Below are 21,564 nucleotides of genomic sequence, written 5' to 3'. Positions count from 1 at the left end.
CCCCGGCCAGATGGTGAAGTCCAGCTCGGGACATTCTTGTGGTGAGGCAAAAAATTGCTAACCTTGCACCACCATGCTGCCCCTGTATTAAAGCCATTTCATACATTTTTGATCACTCTCTGTTTCACCTGGCCTGCTTGCCAGTTAATTGTCCAACTGAATTAAAAATGAATGAATTAAAATACAGATGGTTTACAATAAGGTCCAAACCACTGGTTGCACTCAAGGTTAGACTTTGCCAGAAAACATCTAAAAGACCCTGCAGAGTTCTGGGGGGAAAAAATTCGTTGGACAGATGAAGCAAAGATTAACTTGTACAAAATTGATGGGAAGAGAAATTTATAGAGAAGGAGAAAAAGAGCTCATGATCTGAACCACATCTTCTGTCAAAAACTGGGGAGGCCATGCTATTGCATGTACAGCTGTCAGTGGAACTGGGTCTGCTGATAGCAGTAGCCGTTCTAAATTCTGAATTGTAGAGTGGTGTACTCAGATTCACTCAAAACCCGCAAAACCGATCAGACGGCACTTCACAGTGCAAATGGATGATGACCTAAAACACAAAGCGAAAGCAACCCCAGAGTTTCTCCGAGCAAAGAAACTGAATATTCTTCAACCCAGCAGAGCGTGGTTTTCAGTTATTAAATACCAAACTGAAGGCAGACCGACAAACACGGAGCAACTGAAGGTGGCTGCAGTAAAGCCTAATGGATCATCTCAAGGGTGGAAATATCTTGAGTGTGTGATTTAAAATCCACTGTGGTAGTGTATAGATTCAAAATGACAAAAAAATATCATTACCCAAAAACTGCATCAACCAGACTGTGCATATTGTAACAGACTAGCAATTTTTTTCTTTAGTTTTAGTGGGCTGGCAAAGCTAGAAATTAACAACCTTGAGAAACACACCTTTAAAAAAGGCTGCGCAGCAGATCACTGACAGTTCTTCCCTTCACTCAAACATCACAGTAAACTCTAATCCTCATTTGAAAAGGATTGGAAAAATAAACAGATGTTCTTAAATGTATTAGAATTTGCAATGAGAAACAATGTTAAAAACATATTGCTTAGATCTAAACTTTGATTTGTTCAGTATCCATCTGACTGGCCTGAATTAACTGTCAAATTGTTTACAGAATTTGCACCAAAATCAATATCTGGGAATGTAGTGAAGCTTTTCAAGGCTGCAAATAAACAACCTTGTCCCAAACCATGTAAGCTGTGAGAAGTCCCCACAAGAGCAGAGGCAGTATGTTATGTGTTATCTATCAAGAAAACCACTGCGTAAATACCGGCTTTCCCTCCTTCCCCTCTACTGCTGCCTGTAGAGATTTTCCCACAAGTATCCAGAGCAGTAGGAGGAAACTAATCATCACCTTTCCATGAGTTTCTCACCTGCCTTCTGCTGCCTTCTGCCTCTGGGTTGAACATGCTAAGCTACGTACTAATGCACAAAACACAAAACCTCATCAGGACATAACAACCAGAAAGCAGGAGCTTGCTTTGCAAAAACGTAATCCTACTTAACACAGTATGGTCATTTGACTAATATCTGTGTGAAGCTGAATCGTGTCTTCATAAAGTCGTTATAAGGCCAAGACACATTTAACTCTAAATTAACGCAGAAATGTGCAACTATTCTCAATGAGTGTGTGTGTTTGTGTGTGTCATTTCACATAAACGTGAACCAGAGCACTGACACAGTGACATCTTGTGGGCATTTGGGCTGACTGCATTCCAGGCAGTCAGCCCAGTTTGTTGATTTTACAGCAAAGGACATTCCTAAATGAGTGAGAAACATCACAGCAACCTAAGTAGGTTTTCCCTAGAGACGTTTTTTTCTATTATCAATTGGTGTGCTAGTTTGTATAAGTGAGACTTTGACAGCGAAGCTGAATAAACAAGAGGAGGAAGCAGAAGCTTCAGCGCAGGTGGAGAGGAGGAGAGAGACAGCATGCCTGCGCTCAGACTCCCTGTAGCCCTCTGTATGAAAACTACCAAACAGGAAAGATTGCTGAATGGAGTTCATAGTCCTGCCCAGTGAAGGCTTGCAGCAGACTGCAGTCTGCTAGTGCTGCTGGTATACAATAACCCTTGCATGTCTGACACTGGCTAATGAAGTGAACAGACCAACCAAACAAGTGTGGTACTTTAAAGTTAGATCTCTCAATTTACCCTGGTATCCAAGAAAAAGACACATTTCTTTAAACCATATAAGTCAAAGAAATGCAGAGAGAATCAAGGAGGAGGACAACCAGGACACAGGGAAGCATGGATGAGTAGTTTAGGCAGCTTCCCCTGCAATACTGACATAAAAACCTTTATCTTTCTCCTCTAAAAGGACAGGAAGCATAAAGGCAGCTTAAGGCATAAACAAACAAATTACAAGTTTTACTTCATGTGTCCTTCCATTTAATCAGGTTCTGCTTCCTTGTGTCTTCTCGTTTAGAAATTGATTCATCTGAAATTTCCTAGAAATTAATCATGACGTGTGGCGACTGTACTTTCTTTCAAGAAAGACATCTTTTCTTGTTTGAGTCAACTGTGTTGATTGGTCTGACAATAGCACAAAGCTCAGTGCCTATGTTTGGACAGCAGCGCAGTCAAACCCCTTGGAAACACAAAGGACTTCGCCCCCCTCCCCGAGGGTCATTATTTTTGATTGTGGCCACAAGGTCAGCCTGCAGACCTTCCTAAAGGACGAGGGCCTGCCCCACAACCCCTTATGTGCCTCACTGCATATCCACTGTTATGACAACAGCCTGTGCAGCATTTGTTTTGCACTGAAAGCAATAATAGGAATGAAAATTATTGCAGCAAGCAACAACACTCTGACCAAGCACCAGACTAGCAATTAAGTCCTGAAGGCATAAAAGGTAATTTAAAAGTTTTGGTATTTCTGCTGAGAGTTTGGAGAGTTTATTCTTAGAGAATTAAATATAAAACATTCATCTGTCAAAAATTAATTTTAAACTCAAGGCCACCATTGGGACTTTTTTTTTGCAACTTTTTTTTTATTAATTTAAAGAAATAAAAAAAAATAACTCATCCACATGTTGGAGTTTAAACTGAACTCACTTTGGGCTTCTGGGCATGGCTGGGTAAATTCCAAATTCCTGCTGGCTTTTCCTCCATGTCCACAATGCTAGGGAAGAAGCAAAAACACAGCTCACCCAAAAGTTCAAAGTGTCCATAGGTTTGTCATACAGGCAGATTTTCTGAATTCAGAGTGACTGAGTTAAACACATTAAAACTGTAAAGTGTTGTATTGATGTGAAACATTAAAAGTGGTTGATAAATCCTTACCTCACTATAACAAAAGCTGACATCACATTCCATGTCCCATGTGGTGGATGAAAGCTCCTGAAGCTGCTCTATGGAGAAGGTGAATCGAGCTCTGTTAAGACAAGAATTTGAGGGGCAGTCCACTGGAAAGAAGGGCAGGTTTTTCTCTCCAAGGCACGAGCCTTTGGATCGCAAAATACATTTGGTCACCTTCCAAGTCAAGATTAGACTCCCTGAATTATTTCCAGAAATCTGCAGAGAACAGAAAAGAATTCAAAACAAAGATGATAAGTTCAATGGGCATTAGCTGATGAAAGACAATCTGATATGTTAAACAGTAAGCCTTTTTGTTGCTATTGTAAAATATTTATATTTAGATAGAAAAAAAATTCTATTTAATTCAGTTTGCGGACTGCAGTTAACTAAAAGCAGTAACTGTGTGGTGAGTGTCATCCCTGTAACAATTTAAAAAAAGACCACAAAGACAAAAAACATTACCCATCACTTATTTAAGCAGTGAATAAATGCAGTTAAAAAGGTAAAGAGAGTTTTACCTGTGCAAAAATTCTCTTGTTGGTCTGGATTTTGGTGTTAAAGTCTATGGGTGTCTGATAGTCTGCAGAGGTGTACAGCGTTATCACCATGGGGATTTTAGTGGGGGAATTTGTCGTAACAGGATTGCCTGGTGTCGGAACGCTTGGTGCAACTGAGCAAGAAATTAAATTAAAATAGGTCAACAAAAATTTTTTGCATGAAACAACTGTATCACTGTTGATGTTCTTGGATTCTTTCTGAAAAACAAGAGTATCTCTGTTACTGAGAACTTAACTGACCATTCAAATTACAGCATAGTAAAAAAAATATACACCAAATGCAAGAATGTTAGTATTTAATTTGCTATAGCTGTCATTATCCTACTGATACAGTACAGTTTCTGGGTTTGGTAACATGTATTTTTTGGGGAGGTTATTGTATTTTGCAATACTCAGTCTACTCTATTTGTGGTAAAACTTCCAACATAAAACAAGAAGAATGCTTTCATTTTATTGTCTTACCTGTTGGGGTCTCGCTTTTCTTAAAAACCAGTGAAATCCTCGATTCTTTTAATTCCAATTCAGTATAGCTGGTAAAAGTAGGAACTTTAAAATAGCCCAAAGCCGTCCTTTGCACATCTGATGCAGTATCACTAGTCAGTGTGAACTGAGGGGGTATTGTGTGCGAGACTGAGGTAGTATTCAGCGTTATTTCATTGTTAGACTGAAGAAAATGAGGACAGGTTAAGATAAATCAGTAACAATGCAGAGGTAGACATGATAACTTCAATACCTGAAGTCTTTTTCATCTTAATAAATAATATCTCACACATGGTGCATGCCATAAATACTTCTTGAAGTACGAGACTTTAACATGTATGCTTACAACAAACGAGGTGTGTTGTGGATTGATGAAGGTCCACATGGTGCCCTGAGGACCCCTCATGAACACGTTGGTGTGCTTCTCTGCATGCACGTGCAGGGATACATTGCTGCAATAAAAAATTAAATGTCACAAAAAAGATTTTGCCAGTAAATATAGCTAAAAAAAAGCATTTTATATTAAGGTTTACCGAATGCTGGAATTCTCTGCGATGTTTATAATATGAAGCTCAGTTTCAGTACTTGAGGCCTGCTGCTGTGGGAAGCAAAATTTGCTTGGATTTGATCGAATCTTCATGAAATGCTTCTCCAGCATATCTTCAATTTCAAGTGTACAGATTGGAGAGCCTGGCTTGGTTCCTGTAAAACCATAAAACAATTACTTTCTATCATCGGTCGTCCAATGGTTCAAGAAAGACACTGATGAGCTAATCTCTAACCAAGGACTAACCTGCTTTGGGAGGAACATTAACACCTATCATTTACTGCTGTTAAACATACTCCAGCAGCAGTTTTGAAGATACACACAGATGGTTCAAAGGTGTAACTTGCTACAGTGCTCCAAAAGTTTTAGAACACTATGGCTGAATTGTGGGTTGATATACGTTTCCCACAGCTCCTGACACCGCATCATCACACTAATGGGCAAGCGGTGTGTGCCAAGAATACTTAGTGTGTGTTTGGAACCAAAAGACACATGGGGAGAAATGGCTCATGCTATAGGACAGGGTTGCTTTTCCCCACACTTTTATTAAATACTACAAATTATTGCAATCTGTGACCAAGTCAAATTCAAGCTGGCTGCCATTGCTCCATTTGCACAGAGGATTGGAGCAGTCTTCTTCTAATTACTTAAAATCTTGTCTGGCTTGTAGCTCTTCTAACTATAATTCAAAAGTAGCTTCATTATCATTGCTTAACACTTGTCTTCTGCAAAAGCAATAGCATGACATGAATTTGAAATCACATTTCAAATTTGACATTGACGAATCCCAAAGGACATGCACACATTTTCTACTCTAGCTGCTCGGCGAGCCGGCGTCTCAGCAACATATTGTTGTGTGTCACTGCACAGACTTTTCAAACACCTACAACAAGGCCTACGCAAATGCACCTAACACCCCAATGCAGGCAAGGCCAAATGATACAACAAAATAGAAATGTAAAATGTTCCAGTGCTTGAGTAATTATCATGCCCTTGTGGAGCATGACTCAGTTACAACATTAGCTAAAACTAAGCAGGCTGAAAACATCCTTTTGCTTACAATTTAAATATGGCATTTTCAATGAGAGAAAGCACTGCTTGAAAGGGAAGCTGAGCTCCCTCGTACTGTAACACATTACATGTTGGAAATCACAGAGAAGGACAGGGAATCATGAAGACAGATTCAAACATAATTCCTTAAAATACTCAAAATTATAATAGAAATGGAGCACAAGCAGCCGTCGCTATTTCAGCCCCACCACTGTTCACTTCTTTTTAAATCCATCTAAGAGCTCTGTGTTGGCTCAGACTGCCTTAAGGAGGCTTTGCTAGGAAATAATTGTGCTTGCACTGAGCATCCTGCTGCTACTGCTGATGGCAGTAACATCCCATAATATTCCTAATGTCCAGCTTTTAGTCATCCATGAATGTTCACTTTAAATCTGTGTTGTTTTGCGCTTCCATCTTCAGCATCAATGGTCACTTCTCAATTACTACTCTTTCCAAATGTTCTGCCATATGTAATGACATCTTGTCAGCACTAAAAAAAATATGTTGATTCATCCTCAACACTTTAGCCAAGCTCAAGATTTCCTCAGAATACTTAAGATTTTAACATGTTGTGCTTGTTGCATACAGCTTTATAGAAAAAAATAAATAAATTTAAAAAAAATCTGTCGCAGCTGTTTGTTTTGCTTTTAATTCCTCTGGCTTGTCCACCTACAAATGCGCATGAAAAGCATTGGAAAGCAGTGCACCGATGACATTCAGTAATAGAAATCTTGCCTATGAAAATGTTCAACTCTAAACAGCTTTTTGGTGCACACATTGCTTTTTGCAGTTATTTCATCAGAAAGTGTTTTTAGGCATACTTCAGATAAAAGAAGGTTAGTGATGAATGCTCTCTATAGAGCACCAGAAACAGCACCGCATCCAGCCTTGATTACTATAATGCAGACTCTCTCCTGAGTTATGTAAGCTGGAGCTGCATGATGTGCTGACTGTAATTACTTTGTTCTCTACAGCATCCAAACATGCTGTTTTAGACCAAACACAGATGCAGATAGCATATCCTAAATACAAAAAACCCCACAGTTTCAAAGTTCATTTAAAACACTGTTTTAGAGACAGATAAGAAACCTTTTTGCTGTTCTTCTGTGATCTGATGTATCTATATATATCTATATATCTACATCTATATATATCTATATATATAAAGGGAGAGCGAGAGAGAGAGAGAGAGAGAGAGAGAGAGATCTTCATCTTTATTTCATAATGTGTGTATGGCACATTTCCATGCCTTACAAGTAAATGGATGGTTTAGAAGATGATCGTGATAAAAATTAACTCAAAATCACCTTTACACAAATGTCTCTCACCTTGTGTTCCTGCTGATGTGATATGATTAACATTACTAAGAGTAGTGAATGAAGTCACACCCCCAAACGACTCTGTTGCCCATTTGATCAGCTCCTCCTCTTCGGAGGGTAAACCTTGTATCAAATGGGAATTTGTCTCAAAACTTGACTCTTTGGCACGGTGTAGTTTAATTGTGGAGTTTTGGTTTGTCTGGAGAGAAAAGACAAAAACAAATTCATTACCTTCATTAAATGCAATTTTGAGAAAGCACAGAGCTAAATCAGGTCCTAAAAGGCATGTCCACTACCTGTTGCTATGATTACACAGAACTGTATGAGTCAGCTTTGCATGTATTTTTATTTACTTCTTGTCTGCTTATAATTTGTTAGATCAAACGTATTTGGCCATCAATCTCATTATACTTTTTCTTACCCTCCACACCCAACTCTCCCCCTATTCTCTTAGCAGGGCCCTGTTAAAAAGAAATGTTTATTATGGTTAAGTGTCCACGAGCCGAGTTGCACAACCCTGTTGGAGCCAAGGTCTTTCCTTTGCTTCCTGTGTGGGGCCAGGAAATGGGACCTTTTTTAGCTTTGTGCGTCACCACGGTCGGCTGGAATCTGGCTCCATACAAGGTATAAATATATACATCCATCCCAACGACTAGACACTGCTGTTTCCTCGTCTGGGCCAATGGGAAATAATGGAGTTTATATTATGTTTTGCATGAATAAGAAAGCAGGGGAAGGCTTTAGGAATAGGGATTGCTAAGACTGTTAAGAGTAGGCTTTTATAACCTTGATATGTAAAAATGTGCTCAATAAATAACAATTAAAAAAGAAACCATGGGCTTCAGGTTTATTTTGGGCTCAATCTTTAATGAATTTCTATCTAGGCTGATTTGTTCTTCTCTTTTTGTCTGACCCAAGAGCTGAAGAAGAAGAAAGTACTGCACCTCTTCAGTGCATTCAGTGCCACACAATGAATGGAGAACAGCTAATTTTGAAGAAATAGGTTATACCAATCCAATGACATCACTGGCCAAATAAAAGAAAATGTTATTTCAATTTCACAGTAACTTTTTGCCTTGCTTTGAATATTTCAGTTAGCTGTATCTGAAGTTTTAAAATTGAAGTTTTAAATGAACACGCTAAAATTAACAGCTCTTATGCGTATTGGGGGTCATCAGTGTTTCTTTCACTGTTCAGCACATTACTACAACTACCATGCTGATTGGTGCTTCAACTAGAGGTGAACACATTCAACAGATGTTTGGCATACCATAGCATCTGACCAAAATAATAAGAACACAAAAAAAAACATAATTGAAATGCTGTAAAACATCCAAAACAGATCAAATAAAAATCCCCCTCTAACCTGTCTACTATGCGTGACTATTTATGTGTAAGCTTTTGCGTCACAAGGAAAGGGGGGGGGGGGTTGGTGAAAGCCGAGGAAGCCTGAGGGAGTCATCAGTCTTTCTACATAAATATTTGATTGACGCGCGATCAAAAATAGTGTGAAGGGAAACGACAGAAATAAAAGAAGGCAAGTTAGTCACGACAGACAGGGAAGGCCTCAAAGGCAGGATGGAAAGAAAAAAGGAAATAACAATGGCAATCATTTTAATGACTACAGCGGAATTTAACTCACATTAGTATCAGTAATATCAGTTTGTTATTGTGAATTCTTCCAGTAATGATCAAGGAACCTTCCTTTTGAAATAAATGAGCCTTTCTGTTTGCTGAGGATTACAGGAATTTCTTCTTCTACTACCCATCAGTTACTCCATGCAATAATTGTATAGTGTCATGTCAGAAGCTGGGCATTCCTCCATAAAATGTTATCAGTTCATATAAGTATTTTAATTATGTTAAGTTTGTTACAAATTGTTTGAAATCTGGTGGAGAAAAAAAAGAAGCTTTTTCAACTAACAAGCTGTCACGTAACATTGTTAAAAAAATGCTGCAAGACGTTACAGATAAAACGCTGCTGTCGCCACATGTATTCGGGTCAGCTATGGGAGGTCAACAAGAGCTGTGACACTGAGCCAAGCTGTCAAGCTGGTGACGTACTTTCTCAGATGCTGAACAGATGCTGATTCTCTTACAATGCAATCTGCAGTAAAGCGCTATTATCCCCCAGTGATATGGCTCATCCCACAAAAACATCCTGCAGTCACAGGCAATGTTGTCTAGGCTCTCGACAGGACATGATACAGGATATGCTATCACACTGCTGTCAGCATATCAGTAATTGGTGACATTCCTCCAAACATTTCATTGTTTTTCAAGCGTATCATGGCTTCTTAAAACCGACAAATACGAAACGCTAACTTCACGAAAAGGACAGTGAGATTTAGCTTTTTTCTTTCTTCCTTTTTTTTGTTTTTACAATCCAATGTTAATTGTTCTCAAGACAAAAACAGTCACACAATCCAGGCGAAAAAATGTTTTAAACTAGATTGTCAAAGTTTGTGGAAAGAAATAAAGACGATTAAATGTTCACTGTGATTCTTCCTCTCGAGGAAGTTTCAAATCTAAATTCAGTTTACTCTAAGTTAGGAAAAACACCTCCATCCTTCCTATGGGAGCACAAAGTGTTACAGTCATTGTGTAGTTGTACAGTGCTGCACTGTACAACTAAAGTGACTTTAAAAACCAAATACTTTCTATAGCCCTCAACAGCAGGAGATGCCTAATGGTTTTAATATTGATTTAATCAAAGTTATTGCAACTTTTCATGAGGATAAGGGTCCTTATGTACAGATACTGGAACATTTTTTCATTTAGCAACGAGGAGCTTCATCAATAACATATTTAGAAATAATAGCCTAGTTAGAGGCAATCTCATTTATTTGCCCATCTCAGTGCTATTTAAATCCTGGTTTATGTTTTTAATTACCACTGTAGCATTTTGCCCTGACATTATCACTTAAGCACACAACTGAACAAAAGTTTCAAGTCCTTCCTGGGTTCAGTCCACAAACATGATCTAAGAACAGTGTATAAAAGTCAGAATCTCCGGTTTCATTGGAACATTAATTTTATAGCCAGTGCCATCAGCATCAGCCTTCCTCGATACTCTCTAAAACTTCTCTTACGATTTTATAGTGTGGAGAGTAAAAAAACAAAACACAAACTGCCTGCTCTTTTGTAACATTTCGCTACAGAGGGGCCACTGGGGAATCAACACTGCAAAATCAACATAGTTTACTGTCTCTCCAAACAGACTCACAGAGCTGCACAGCTGTGTCAGCTTGACTGTGTGTGAAAACAGCTGGCGATAGACAAGCACATCTGGAGACATGTGAAAATCATGCATTACGGATAAAACTAACTACTTGTAGTGGCATCCCCACAACCTGATCTTTTTTTATGATTAGTTAGTGACTCTTTAACAACCTTATGTTACAGCTGAGGCAGTATGTGTAATCAGGGTTAAATAAAAGTGGGCTAAAGGTGGCATTTCATTTCCAGTTTCAGTCCCACATATGCATTCAAAAGAAAAGAAAAAAACAGCATGTGTGCACAGCAGGAAACAAAGGAAAAACAAAGATGCATTACTTACATACAAGTGAACCTCGCTGTTGAGTCTGTATAAACCATCAGCTTTTTCTGCCGACGTAAGGATAACGCGCATTGGCTTTGCATCGGTCAAATCAATTTGAAATATGGCATTTTCCTGAAAGGAAAAAAACACAAATTATTACAAGAATAAAAATAGAAAAATCACACAATGCAGCTGTTATTTTAAAGATCTATTCATATAAGTTCAGACTGAAGTTTTACATACACGCAGCGTCTATTTTTACAGTGGAAAGTCTGCTTTACATATAAGAGCTAACAACTTTCCAAATAGTTTGGACGTTCTGAAAGTGTTGCAGGCAAATGATGTTTGAAGGTGGTATACATCTCCAGGTGGAAGATTGGGATTGATACGAAAGACAAAGCAATCAAGTGTTATAAATATTCAGTCACACTGTTGAGCCATATGGGAGCTACTGCACTGTCTATTAGAAGTTTTCTGGAAAGCCTTCCACGTTGTGTATGTGCCACGTAATACAGAAATAAAATCAAAACATTAAAATGTTTGAAAAGCACTTCAAGCAATGCTTCTGGCTCCTCATGTATAGTTTTTGATTGTGTTATCATAAAGCAGAATGGAAAAGGAAAGGAAAACAGAATACATAGCAGCTATGCTAAATCATTTTTGGGGGGGTGAATTATTGTAGACAATGAAAAATATTCTTTAATGAAATGACAAGGATTAACCTTTAGCACAGGCTAAATTAAAATGTAATATTTTCCTGAAATTCAAACATTATTACACTGGCTTAAGCTGAATAACATCACGAATGCTATTTAAGCATTTTCTAACCTGTGACATGAAGAATGAGAAGTTCTGAAACTTCTCATTCAAATAAAAAGACCAACATTATTATGGTCATTTTGCACTGAATCACAATTCGACAGTGCTCAAACTTTAAAGGTCTTGGGTAGAGCTGCTCACCAATTTGCAACCTTCCCTATCTGTCATTAAATTAATAGGCCTCAAGTTGACAGAGGAGGGAGATATTTTACTTGCAGCACACAAAAACAGTTCCAACCCCAATTTAATACCACACAACTTTGATTTCATTTCCATGCTGGAGGAAATCTCAGTAGGGGGGACGTGACTATTCCTTATTTTCGCAACCATGAGATGTCAACACGTGGATCGCTCCAGACACACGTGCAACCACTCATTTGAAGAGAGTCAAAAACAGGCAAGAAGAAAACAGTCTTCAAATGCCTGCTTTTGTGCTGACGCTGATATTTATGAGGTAATGTAGCTTGCTTCTATTATTACATTTCTATGCAGTGCAAGGGAGGAGAAATAAAAAACACGCAAAGCTATAAAATTAATTATTTACCAGATGTGCAATTAGATGCATTTGTGTAATGTATACTCTGTGTCTTGGTTGCATTAAAACTATCCCTAAAGGTGTAGTCAGAATTACTTATGTACAGTCTTATTATTAATTTATCTACTTCGTTTCATTCACAACCTGCTGTCTTAACAATGGCTAACCTTGGTGGTTGTTATGAGGCATATTATATATAAAACTCCATTAACATAATTCAACACATAATGTAATATCCAATTAACTATATTTTAACCACAGTAACATAATGGTGATGTGATTTGCTAATCACCACCCCAGTCACACTATGAATCAGCCTTAATTACTATGCTCCGCATATGCGTTTGGCAAAGCTGGTGCTGCAGAGGTTTATGGATGTAAGTGGTGGTGAGTAAACCTTTTGAATGTGGAATAATAAGTCTGGGTTTAAAGACTTTTTATTTTTTCGACACAGACTTAATTCCAATGAATCCCAGGTCTTTTTACTTCCGCAAGAGCCCCAAGATAATTGGGTTTAGAAAAGTGAAAGAGTCATGGATTTGTAATCAGCTCAATTTTATGACTCAGTGCATTAGAAATGAACAACAGCTTTAAAAAAAAAAAAGAAGAAGAAGAAGGAAAAAAAACTTGGAAGTATTGCTCCAATGTGAGGCTTTTATGGGAAGTTAACATTCACACAACTTTCTGCTTTCATCCACTGGGGGATGCTTTTTTTTTTGACACCAAATCCTTTATTCTGTTATATTGTGTGTATTTGAAGGCAGATTGTTTTCAGACAGAACCTGTTAGGGAGACAATGAGCTTGCTGGGGAAACAGTAAGAATCCCTCATATTAAATTCATTTACTTGCTACCTGATGTTGCCAGAGCGTGATCCAAGAGAATTGTGATGAGCTCAGGTTGAAGCTATGGAAATTTTCAGGCGAATACAGAGCAGAGCAAATTAAGTCTAAGGAGACCATGGACAAATTGCCTATAAACCAAACACAGATGAATTTAAAAGACAGCCTTGCACGCTGAGTGCTATGGACAGAAGGATCACTGATATACACACACGGTGAGACACACGCTTTAACCGGTGTCTAGTACATGGAGGCTTTTGCTTAATGACTTCTGCACCTTATAAATGGGTTCAGTCCCCAGTTTGAAAGGAAAAATGTCTAAAAAGGGCGACTGCAGTCCCAGGTGAAGATACAGTGGAATTTATCTGAATAGATCAGTGGTTAGGACTACTTATAAAAGCAACATGTTCGCTACAGGCGGAGGGTTTGGCATGAAAATAATAACTTACCACAAGAACCTGGAACACAGTGTCTAAAGCTGTTAGATATCCAAGTACTCAAATGCTGCTCTGCCCATCATAATAGCATCACACTCACTTTGAATGTAAAGATAGACCCAGTTCTACAGGTCGGGGAATTTAAAATTCCTGTGATAGCCCACAGGAAAATCAGATATCAGTGAATAAGACAGGGGCTATAAGATAATATCACAGGCCAAAAAAAAAAAAACCCTGCAAAGGGTGTTGAAAAATAATTGGCTAACATATTAGCATACAGTATAATGCTAGTTGTCTGCAACAGTGGAGAAGGTGGCCATAAAATATGAGCTACTGCTGTATATGATTTCCATGTGTCAGTCCCTATAAATGCATAACGTGTGCAATACTGTGTGAATGTGGCAAGGTGAGCCACAGGAAATCACATTTTTGATTCCATCTTCTGTGCGTGGTATATATTATTACATTTACAAAAAAAAAGAAGAATACAGGTAGATTGCCCTGAAGACAGACTAACCTTGGTGAGGTCTGAGGTTCTTTTGTAACATTTAGTTTGTGCCTCACTTGTTGTGCGTAGAGCAAATGAATGAACGGCATTTCCTCCTGACTTCATTGTGCTTCATACAGAGATAACTCTCGGCGGTGTTTTCCTTAAATACCCCTTTCTAATGAGCTTTCTGTCTAACTTCCCTTCATCCTTTTGTGACTTTCTTTCTTTCCTTTTGAACTCTGACCCTGATCACTCACCTTTGCTGCTTTTGTTCCTGTGCTTTCAAGATACAATTGTTTTCCTTTTCAGGGTTTTTTTTTCTTTTCTTCAGAGCATTTTTTGAAGGGCCTTTGCTGATGCAGTTTCCAGTTATTCTTTTGACTCTCTCCCTTGGCTTGAATTGGCTCTCTTGGTCTCATCTCGGCCTTGTGCCAATAGCCTGACTATCCAAGCCTCTGTGTGACATCAGTGAGTCCTGTACAAGCAGCTCCTCCCGGTGAATTCTCTCTGACTGTGTACCCCCTTGATGCTCCCTCTATAATTCTCTGTGGGGTCAAACTGTGACAGTCAACTGTTCCTAGCAGGTTGTAAATCAGTATGAAAATAAAGGAATGGGGAAGAAGGTGATAAGACGATTTGGAGGACAAAGAAAAGAGGACGCAAGAGCAAACCTCCCTTTTGACTGGACAGTCTGGCATAAGATGAATATGTTCCCCTATCTTTTTGTTTACAAGAACAGTTTTTTATATAAACAGACAGCCAAACACAGATAAGGGGTATGTGTTAAGAGGTCACATGTCCACCTTTTACTTGCTTTTTGATATGATAAAATGTCCACTCGTGGTCCCATCAAGAGACCAGGATGTGCCAATGATGCACAGTGTTGAGTGGATCACACCAAATTCCTTTTGTGAACTCTCACCAGTCTCAAACAGAGTTCACCTTTTCTTATCAGAGAGCTTGTGCCATTCTTTCCACAAACTACACTTAGAACTTTTCGCAATTAAATTTTCTTCCTCTCCCACAGAACATAATGTGCCTAATTTTACTCTTCGGGCCTAATAAAAAGACCGAGAACCATTTCCTTTCTAATATGCTTTAAATCTGTTTTGTCATCAAACTGCATTTTCTTCTGATTTACAGTCCATTAAATGAGACTAAAGACCTGACGACATTTGCAGCAGTAACTGTGTCTTTGAGACAAAGACAATGATGCGCTTGCACAATGTTAGCAGCATTACTCGAAGCAAAGAAAGGCACAAAACCATATGTGAGATAACCAAGCTTCATTCTTAAGGACGCTTGTGTTAATGTTTCTTTGTATATCATAAAAATTTTCCCGTGGAAATCAAATTGAATCAGTTTAGCTCGCTGGTAAACGTTTCTGCTAAAGGATGACAGGATTCTCAATGGCTTTCCTGGGAGAGGTTAAAGGAAAGGACCTTGAGGCTTTTATTAATTCTGGAGCTGATGGATGGGCAGGCAGGGATTGTATTTCACCATCCTGTGACAATGTCTTAGCGAGGCTGCACACATCTGCTTTCCCCTTCTCATAATCTCTGCCAGATGACGGCGAAAAACCAATACAGTGAAAAATAAAACGGGACGATCAATAAATAGCATTTGCTTAACAGAAGTTGTGCGAACATACTACATAGTCGAAGTGAAAACAAACAGCAGAAGCAAGCAAACAAACAAAGGACACTGATAAAGAAATGACTAATGCGAGCTGACCGACAATGTTGGACAGTGAAAAATGGAGTCTGGCCGAACAATAACAACATATAGATTAGAACTTTTCTGGAATTACTTTTCACTGACATTCCCTGAAGCAAAAAGTTTAAAAATCAAAACATCCTAATACCCTATCAGCAATTACTGCATATGTTTGTTTAGCTGGAAAATGAATTCTTTAAACACAGACCAAAATTGAACAATGTGGCTTTTAAAAGGGGTTGAAAAAAGCTGTGTTAAGAAAATTTTCTTTCACATCTGGCATCTGTTAATGGTTGGCTAGTTATCAGGCTGATAAAGTTGGGAAAGGAGTGTGTGTTTATGTTTTGTAATGTGGGAAGATGTTTAAAAGCTTATTTATTTCAGAGTCGGGGAAAGTCTGCACAGAATGTTGACCAAATATGGTAAAATGTGCATTTTAAAATAAACATGCCAGATACACTATTATCTTCTGCCTTAAGTTTCTCTCAAAAAATACCAGGTTCCACACATTGATCCCCCACAGGCCTTTTTTTAGCCTACAGTTTTGTTTTCCTGCCTGACAACCATCAGCAGTAAGATCCCAGATCACATGACAGATTTTCTAACCTCCAAAAGCTGTTCCTCATCAAGACTCAGTCTTTACATAAGACAGGTAGCTGCATCTTTGCTAACTCAAGGTCTTTACATCTCTGTGTCACACTGACATTTTGAGTTGTCACAGAAGAAAAGCCACAGGTTTGACAACTAAACAATAATGTACATCCATTTCAAGGCAAGGCACTGTGAACATGTATGCACATTACTAAAGGAGTTCTAAAGGAGCTCAGCCATCATTAATTCATACAATTACACCCGTTCTTTTTCTAATTTGAATACTAAAATATATCCTTTCCCATCCAGCTGAAAATGTGCCTTTAAAAGGAATAAAACTCTTTTGAAGCTACACTTATTTACCTTACCACAATATAATGTCTGATACAGGAAAGCACACAAAGTGTTGTACTTTTTTTTTTTAAAAAGGAATAATTTAACATATTTCCTTCATAAATAAGTCATTATGTATTTTTCTTTTTATTCACAGGTCATCAATTTACATAAAGAAGGGAAGTGTTTAATGGTCCGTGCAGCGCTTTTAACACTGTTATTCATTAATTTGAACACATTAAACTGGATAAAATCATATCTGTCAAACTATATCAAGTGTGTAAATTATATGCTCCATCCTATGCCAGTTTTATTTCTTGTGAAATTACAGTGTCATAATCCTCATATATGCAGATGACGCAGTCATAGGACCTTTTAAGAAAAGTTGTGCCGAACTATGACAAAAATTACTCAAAAGAAGTTGAAATGCAGATGTGTTCAAATACTGAGGTGTTTTTTTGGATGCTTCACTTGGCTTGAAAAAATTAGAAGAACATGCTCGAATGTAACGCTGATATTTTTAGAAATGAATAAGGAAGCATTCATCATTCACGTTGGTCTCTGAAAGCCCTGGTCACAACATTGAAAAGCCCAAAAAGTTATGGACAAGAAGTAAAAACTGCATAATTACTGTGACATAATCAGTAAAGTGCTGAACTCTGAGAATTAATTTTTGTCAAGGTACTGAGAAATAACTGCACTGCCATCATTATAAGCTTTGCTCAAGCTTATTGATTAGAAACTAAAGGTCAACTGCTAACAATGAGGGCTTCGTCCCTAAAACAAGCTCTGCTGTTACACAATCTTCCATTTATGTCAAGGCCAAAAATTGCAACAAGCTGTCTGATATTTTGCCAGGTAAGCCAAGGTTTAGAGATGGAGCAAGAAAGGGAAAGGAGGGTGTTTGCTGGTGCTTTTGATGAGTCTGTTTCTTTGTATTGGGGAGATTGGTTGAACTGGTGATTACTCACATACTGTATAAAAGTGGTTTTGATTTTGTGCAAGTATTTATTTTGAATTTTGGACTGTTGACTGCAAAAGTTCTTGTGGTGCTTTGGTTCTATCTACGATAGAATTTAGCTGTTAGCTCTAACACAGCTGAAATCATACGTCATAGAAAATATCATGAAAAAAACCTGATATATTTAAAGTTAAAATATGCATAATTACACAGTGCATGTTTCTTTTTACTGGGTATAGTCAGTTTTTAAAACTGACTCAGCTTTAATACTAGTCCAACATTGCATAACATCTGATAACTCTATACATAAGTAAATGAGCATCATTAAATTCAGTGTAATGATAGTTCAGTGGAATGAAACATTTCATTTTAGGAATGCTGTGAACTGTGAGGTGAACATAGGTGCAGAGCTTTCTCCTTTTCAGGATGACAGCACCTGACATACTATTCCATCAGCTAAAAAGTATGATGAATGAGCAGACGATAACGTATCCCTGTCGCACAGGGGGATTTGGGATTAAATGACAACTAAGCTGTGCTTGACAGATGGCAGCAGTTTGATTGTGAAACATTTGAACTTTCTACGTTGTGATGTTTACCTAAAGTTTTATTTGAATTTTACCACTACTTTTCAGGTTATTACTTCTTTCCATAAAAATAATTTTGTTCAGACGAGCTCGGTGTACAACACTCTCAGTCAAACTGGATTTTTTTTTAACTTGATGACAATTTTCACAGATTATTATATCTGACTTAGATAGTCAGCATTAAACTCAAATAACTTTGACATGCTTACCGGGTTATCAAAGTTCAGTTTGAAGATGTGGACCTCTGACTTGTCCTCTGCGACAAAACTGGTCCAGCAGCCGATATCATTCACGATCCACGGGCTGCCTTTCTCACCTTTCTCATCTTTCGCAGTCACTGGGGTGCATGTCTGACTTGTGGCTGAAAGAAATGAAGTCAAAATAGTTAAATATGAACAGCAGCGTGTTTTTAAGTTGCAGTAAATAATGAAACCCCCTGTATTCTCTAGTCTCATATCTTAAATAGCTTGTATTGCAAGAATTTGAATCCATCTGTAACAATCCTGTCATATTTTGACATAACAGGAGAAAAACCAAACGAAAACCTTCATGTGTGAAAGCCAAAAAGCTATTATTTAAAAGAAAGATAAACCCAGCAATGTTACAGATTTCTTGTCAGAACAGGGCTAAATTTGTTATTAATCATTTTGAAAGCCTTCCCCTGGTCGCAGAGAATGGATGTTAAATGTGTGGGTAGGACTACATTGTTTAAAAACAGATCCGCTGGTTCACGTTTATCAGACGTGTCAGGACACGGGGCTGCGGTCATTCATCACCGTGCTCACTCTGCTCCCTGCTAGAAGACTGCTGTTTAACCTGAGGATCCAAGTCTTGGGAGGCTGAATTAATCCAGCCAAGGGTGTATGATCACTGGTGAGGGTGGGTATAAATGCCTGGTATTTGACCTGGACTGTGTGTGCATGTCTGTGTGTGTGCGAGAGATCTATTGTGCTAGACTAGAATGAATATGTGTGCACGCATGCTTATTCTAACCTGTATAAAGTTGCCAGGGACACAACAAACTTCCTCTTTCCTCAAGAAAAAAGGTCAGAGGCTTTTTCCAGCTCAATTAGAGATCGCTTTCCTCGCCCATCGCTCACCGTTCGCTGACTATAGATGACAGAGTTTAAGTGGGTTATTCTAGAAGTTTTCTGGCACTAGTCACAGCCACATCACAGCCGACACAGTCACTAGTTTGGATTTACTCCTTACAGAGTCTGCCTTAGCCCACCTGCACTATGCAATGAGCTTTCGTTGAATCAGTCAGAACCGATCTGCACTCAAAAATAAGATAAGCATATCCATTGTGTGATGAATATACGCAACATATGCCGAAACATCCACTATCCATGCCTCAATCACCCTCAAAGCAGCTGGCACTGAAGCACATAAGTGAGCGAGCGTGGTATCATGACAGAAGCGACGAGTTTACTAAGCAAATGCTGCATAACACAGCGCTCCACTGACTTTTATGATGCATTTGGTCTGTTTACCTAGCAGGCCACAATTCATCACAGAGGAGATCTGGAGTGAGGCAAGTGAGACAGAGACAGAAGAATAGGGTGGAAGGGGTTAATGGATACATTACGAGGATTGGAAAGCTAACCGGATGTGCCTTATTTAGAAGTGGCACTAATCAGCGGCCTTGTTTAAGGCAATGTCATCACTGCTGGTGGGCGAGAGTGGCCAGAGATTGCGATAAAAATGGGACAGAAATGGATGAATGCTACAAACAACGGCAAGATAGTGCATGTTACATAATCAGCTCTTTCTCTTCTTTAATGGGCTGGGGGTTTTTTGGGGGGGGGCTTTTATTCATTTGGTAAATTCACATGTTTGTTTTCCCCTCACATTACCTGTGACCTAAGATATCCCTGATGGAAATAGGCTGCTTTTATTTTAAACTCAGTTATATCATTGTTATCATATCACGTTTTTGCACTGTAGTAGTGATGCATCTTTTTATGTTCCACGTGGTGTTTTTTTCCTCTTAGATTGTGGAACAAGTCGTCTCATTATTCCATGAAGTTAGGAACATATTTGGCACAAATTGAGGGACTTGGGAGGCCTGTATCATTTGTAAATCGTCATCTTCACTGTTCCTCAGTCTGCTCAGCGTCAAACTAAAAGTTTTCCTGAAAATCCAGATTGGGAGCCATCCATACTTCTTTGCTTTCTCTTTTTTTTTCCCCCTCTGCCTCTTACCCCAGAGGTCAAGGCTGGCTTCCTGTTATTCTGCTCTTCTGTGTTAATGTTTGTTGCTCAATAACCACAACCATAAAGTTATTTCTCTCTTGTTCTGCTGTCATAGAGTCAACGGCCCATGACTGTTGCCCAAGAGCTCTGGGTATAAATCACACTGACCACACAAGAATGTGCGTGTATGTTTGCGTGCTTGTGCATGCTTGTGTCACCAGCCTCCTTTTTTTACGAGTCACCATCGGATATGAAGAACATTCATTTTGCCCTCTTGCCCCCGGAAATGCCAATGGCCTCGCTAAGCGGTCTGCTGGTAAATGAGGTATAGAAGAACTATTTCATTCGCTGTCCTCTTTATCTACTTATATCAGTCGCCTCCATTTTCCGTTCCATGAGAAGACGTGTTTATGGATGCTGCTGATTTTCTATTTAGATGTTAGGTATCAGGGGTAGATATAAATTGAAAACATTCATGAAATAAGATTTGATCTTAAAGCCTTCTTTAATCTTTATTCCTTTCCTTTTCAGTAGTTGTATATGTCATGTCTATTATTTTATAGACCTAAACAGACTACTTAGAAATCCATCTCTTATGAAAACAGACTTGAAGACAGTTTTATTCAACGGGAGACCGATGAAACCCAATCGTAGCAAACCGATCGAAAGCTTATAAAATAAAACCAAGTCTGTAGTCAAAATCAATAATTGTCAATTTGCTGTTTGTAAAAGAGACTTTGGACAAGGTTCATATTTGCGGATTAAGCCAATATCTGTGACTGATGAAAACCATACTGCATGACACACTTGTCTGAGGGGGGGGGTCCATCTGGTCCCTTTGCGTGTCCAGGTTCTATCTGCTCTTGCTTTCTTAACCTTCAGGGCATTCTACCAGAGGATGGGAGACGGACTCAGAAAATGACAGACATCCGTTTTCCACATGTTCAATTGTGCATGGGACCATTAATCCAGCATCAACACTGTGCCCATTTTAGGAAATCTCTGGATCAGCTTGACATTAACTATGTTCTGCTTCATAGCTCTACTTTATTTATTTATTTGTTAGCAATTATGCATACAAATATTGATCTCAATGAGTAGAGATGCAGTCTATCAGATTTGCAGTACTGTGCGAAAGTCCTGAACCACCCCTCATTTTTTTGTATTCCAAGGAGACAGATTTGTGGTCTTGAGCAGTAGTTCTCAAGGTTTTTTGTAGGCCTTTCAAACTTTGTTTTCCTTT

General features: G+C 38.6%; 1 protein-coding gene across 2 annotated transcripts in view; it reads right to left on the bottom strand.

Moving 5' to 3' along the window:
• Positions 1-21,564, bottom strand: part of eng (endoglin) — a 42,073-nt gene that overhangs the window by 6,454 nt on the left and 14,055 nt on the right. For both annotated transcript variants that reach the window (XM_005459484.4, XM_003454978.5), the window contains exons 3-11: positions 18,335-18,486; positions 10,834-10,947; positions 7,284-7,473; positions 4,892-5,060; positions 4,705-4,810; positions 4,341-4,542; positions 3,840-3,991; positions 3,307-3,537; positions 3,079-3,145 (exon numbers count right to left, since the gene is read on the bottom strand). In XM_005459484.4, the coding sequence (XP_005459541.1) occupies positions 3,079-3,145; positions 3,307-3,537; positions 3,840-3,991; positions 4,341-4,542; positions 4,705-4,810; positions 4,892-5,060; positions 7,284-7,473; positions 10,834-10,947; positions 18,335-18,486 (1,383 nt within the window). The remainder of the gene's footprint in view (positions 1-3,078; positions 3,146-3,306; positions 3,538-3,839; positions 3,992-4,340; positions 4,543-4,704; positions 4,811-4,891; positions 5,061-7,283; positions 7,474-10,833; positions 10,948-18,334; positions 18,487-21,564) is intronic.

This window comes from Oreochromis niloticus, linkage group LG7, assembly GCF_001858045.2.
Source record: "Oreochromis niloticus isolate F11D_XX linkage group LG7, O_niloticus_UMD_NMBU, whole genome shotgun sequence".
NCBI classification, from domain to species: domain Eukaryota; kingdom Metazoa; phylum Chordata; class Actinopteri; order Cichliformes; family Cichlidae; genus Oreochromis; species Oreochromis niloticus.
This window is presented reverse-complemented; position numbering and strand designations above follow the sequence as displayed.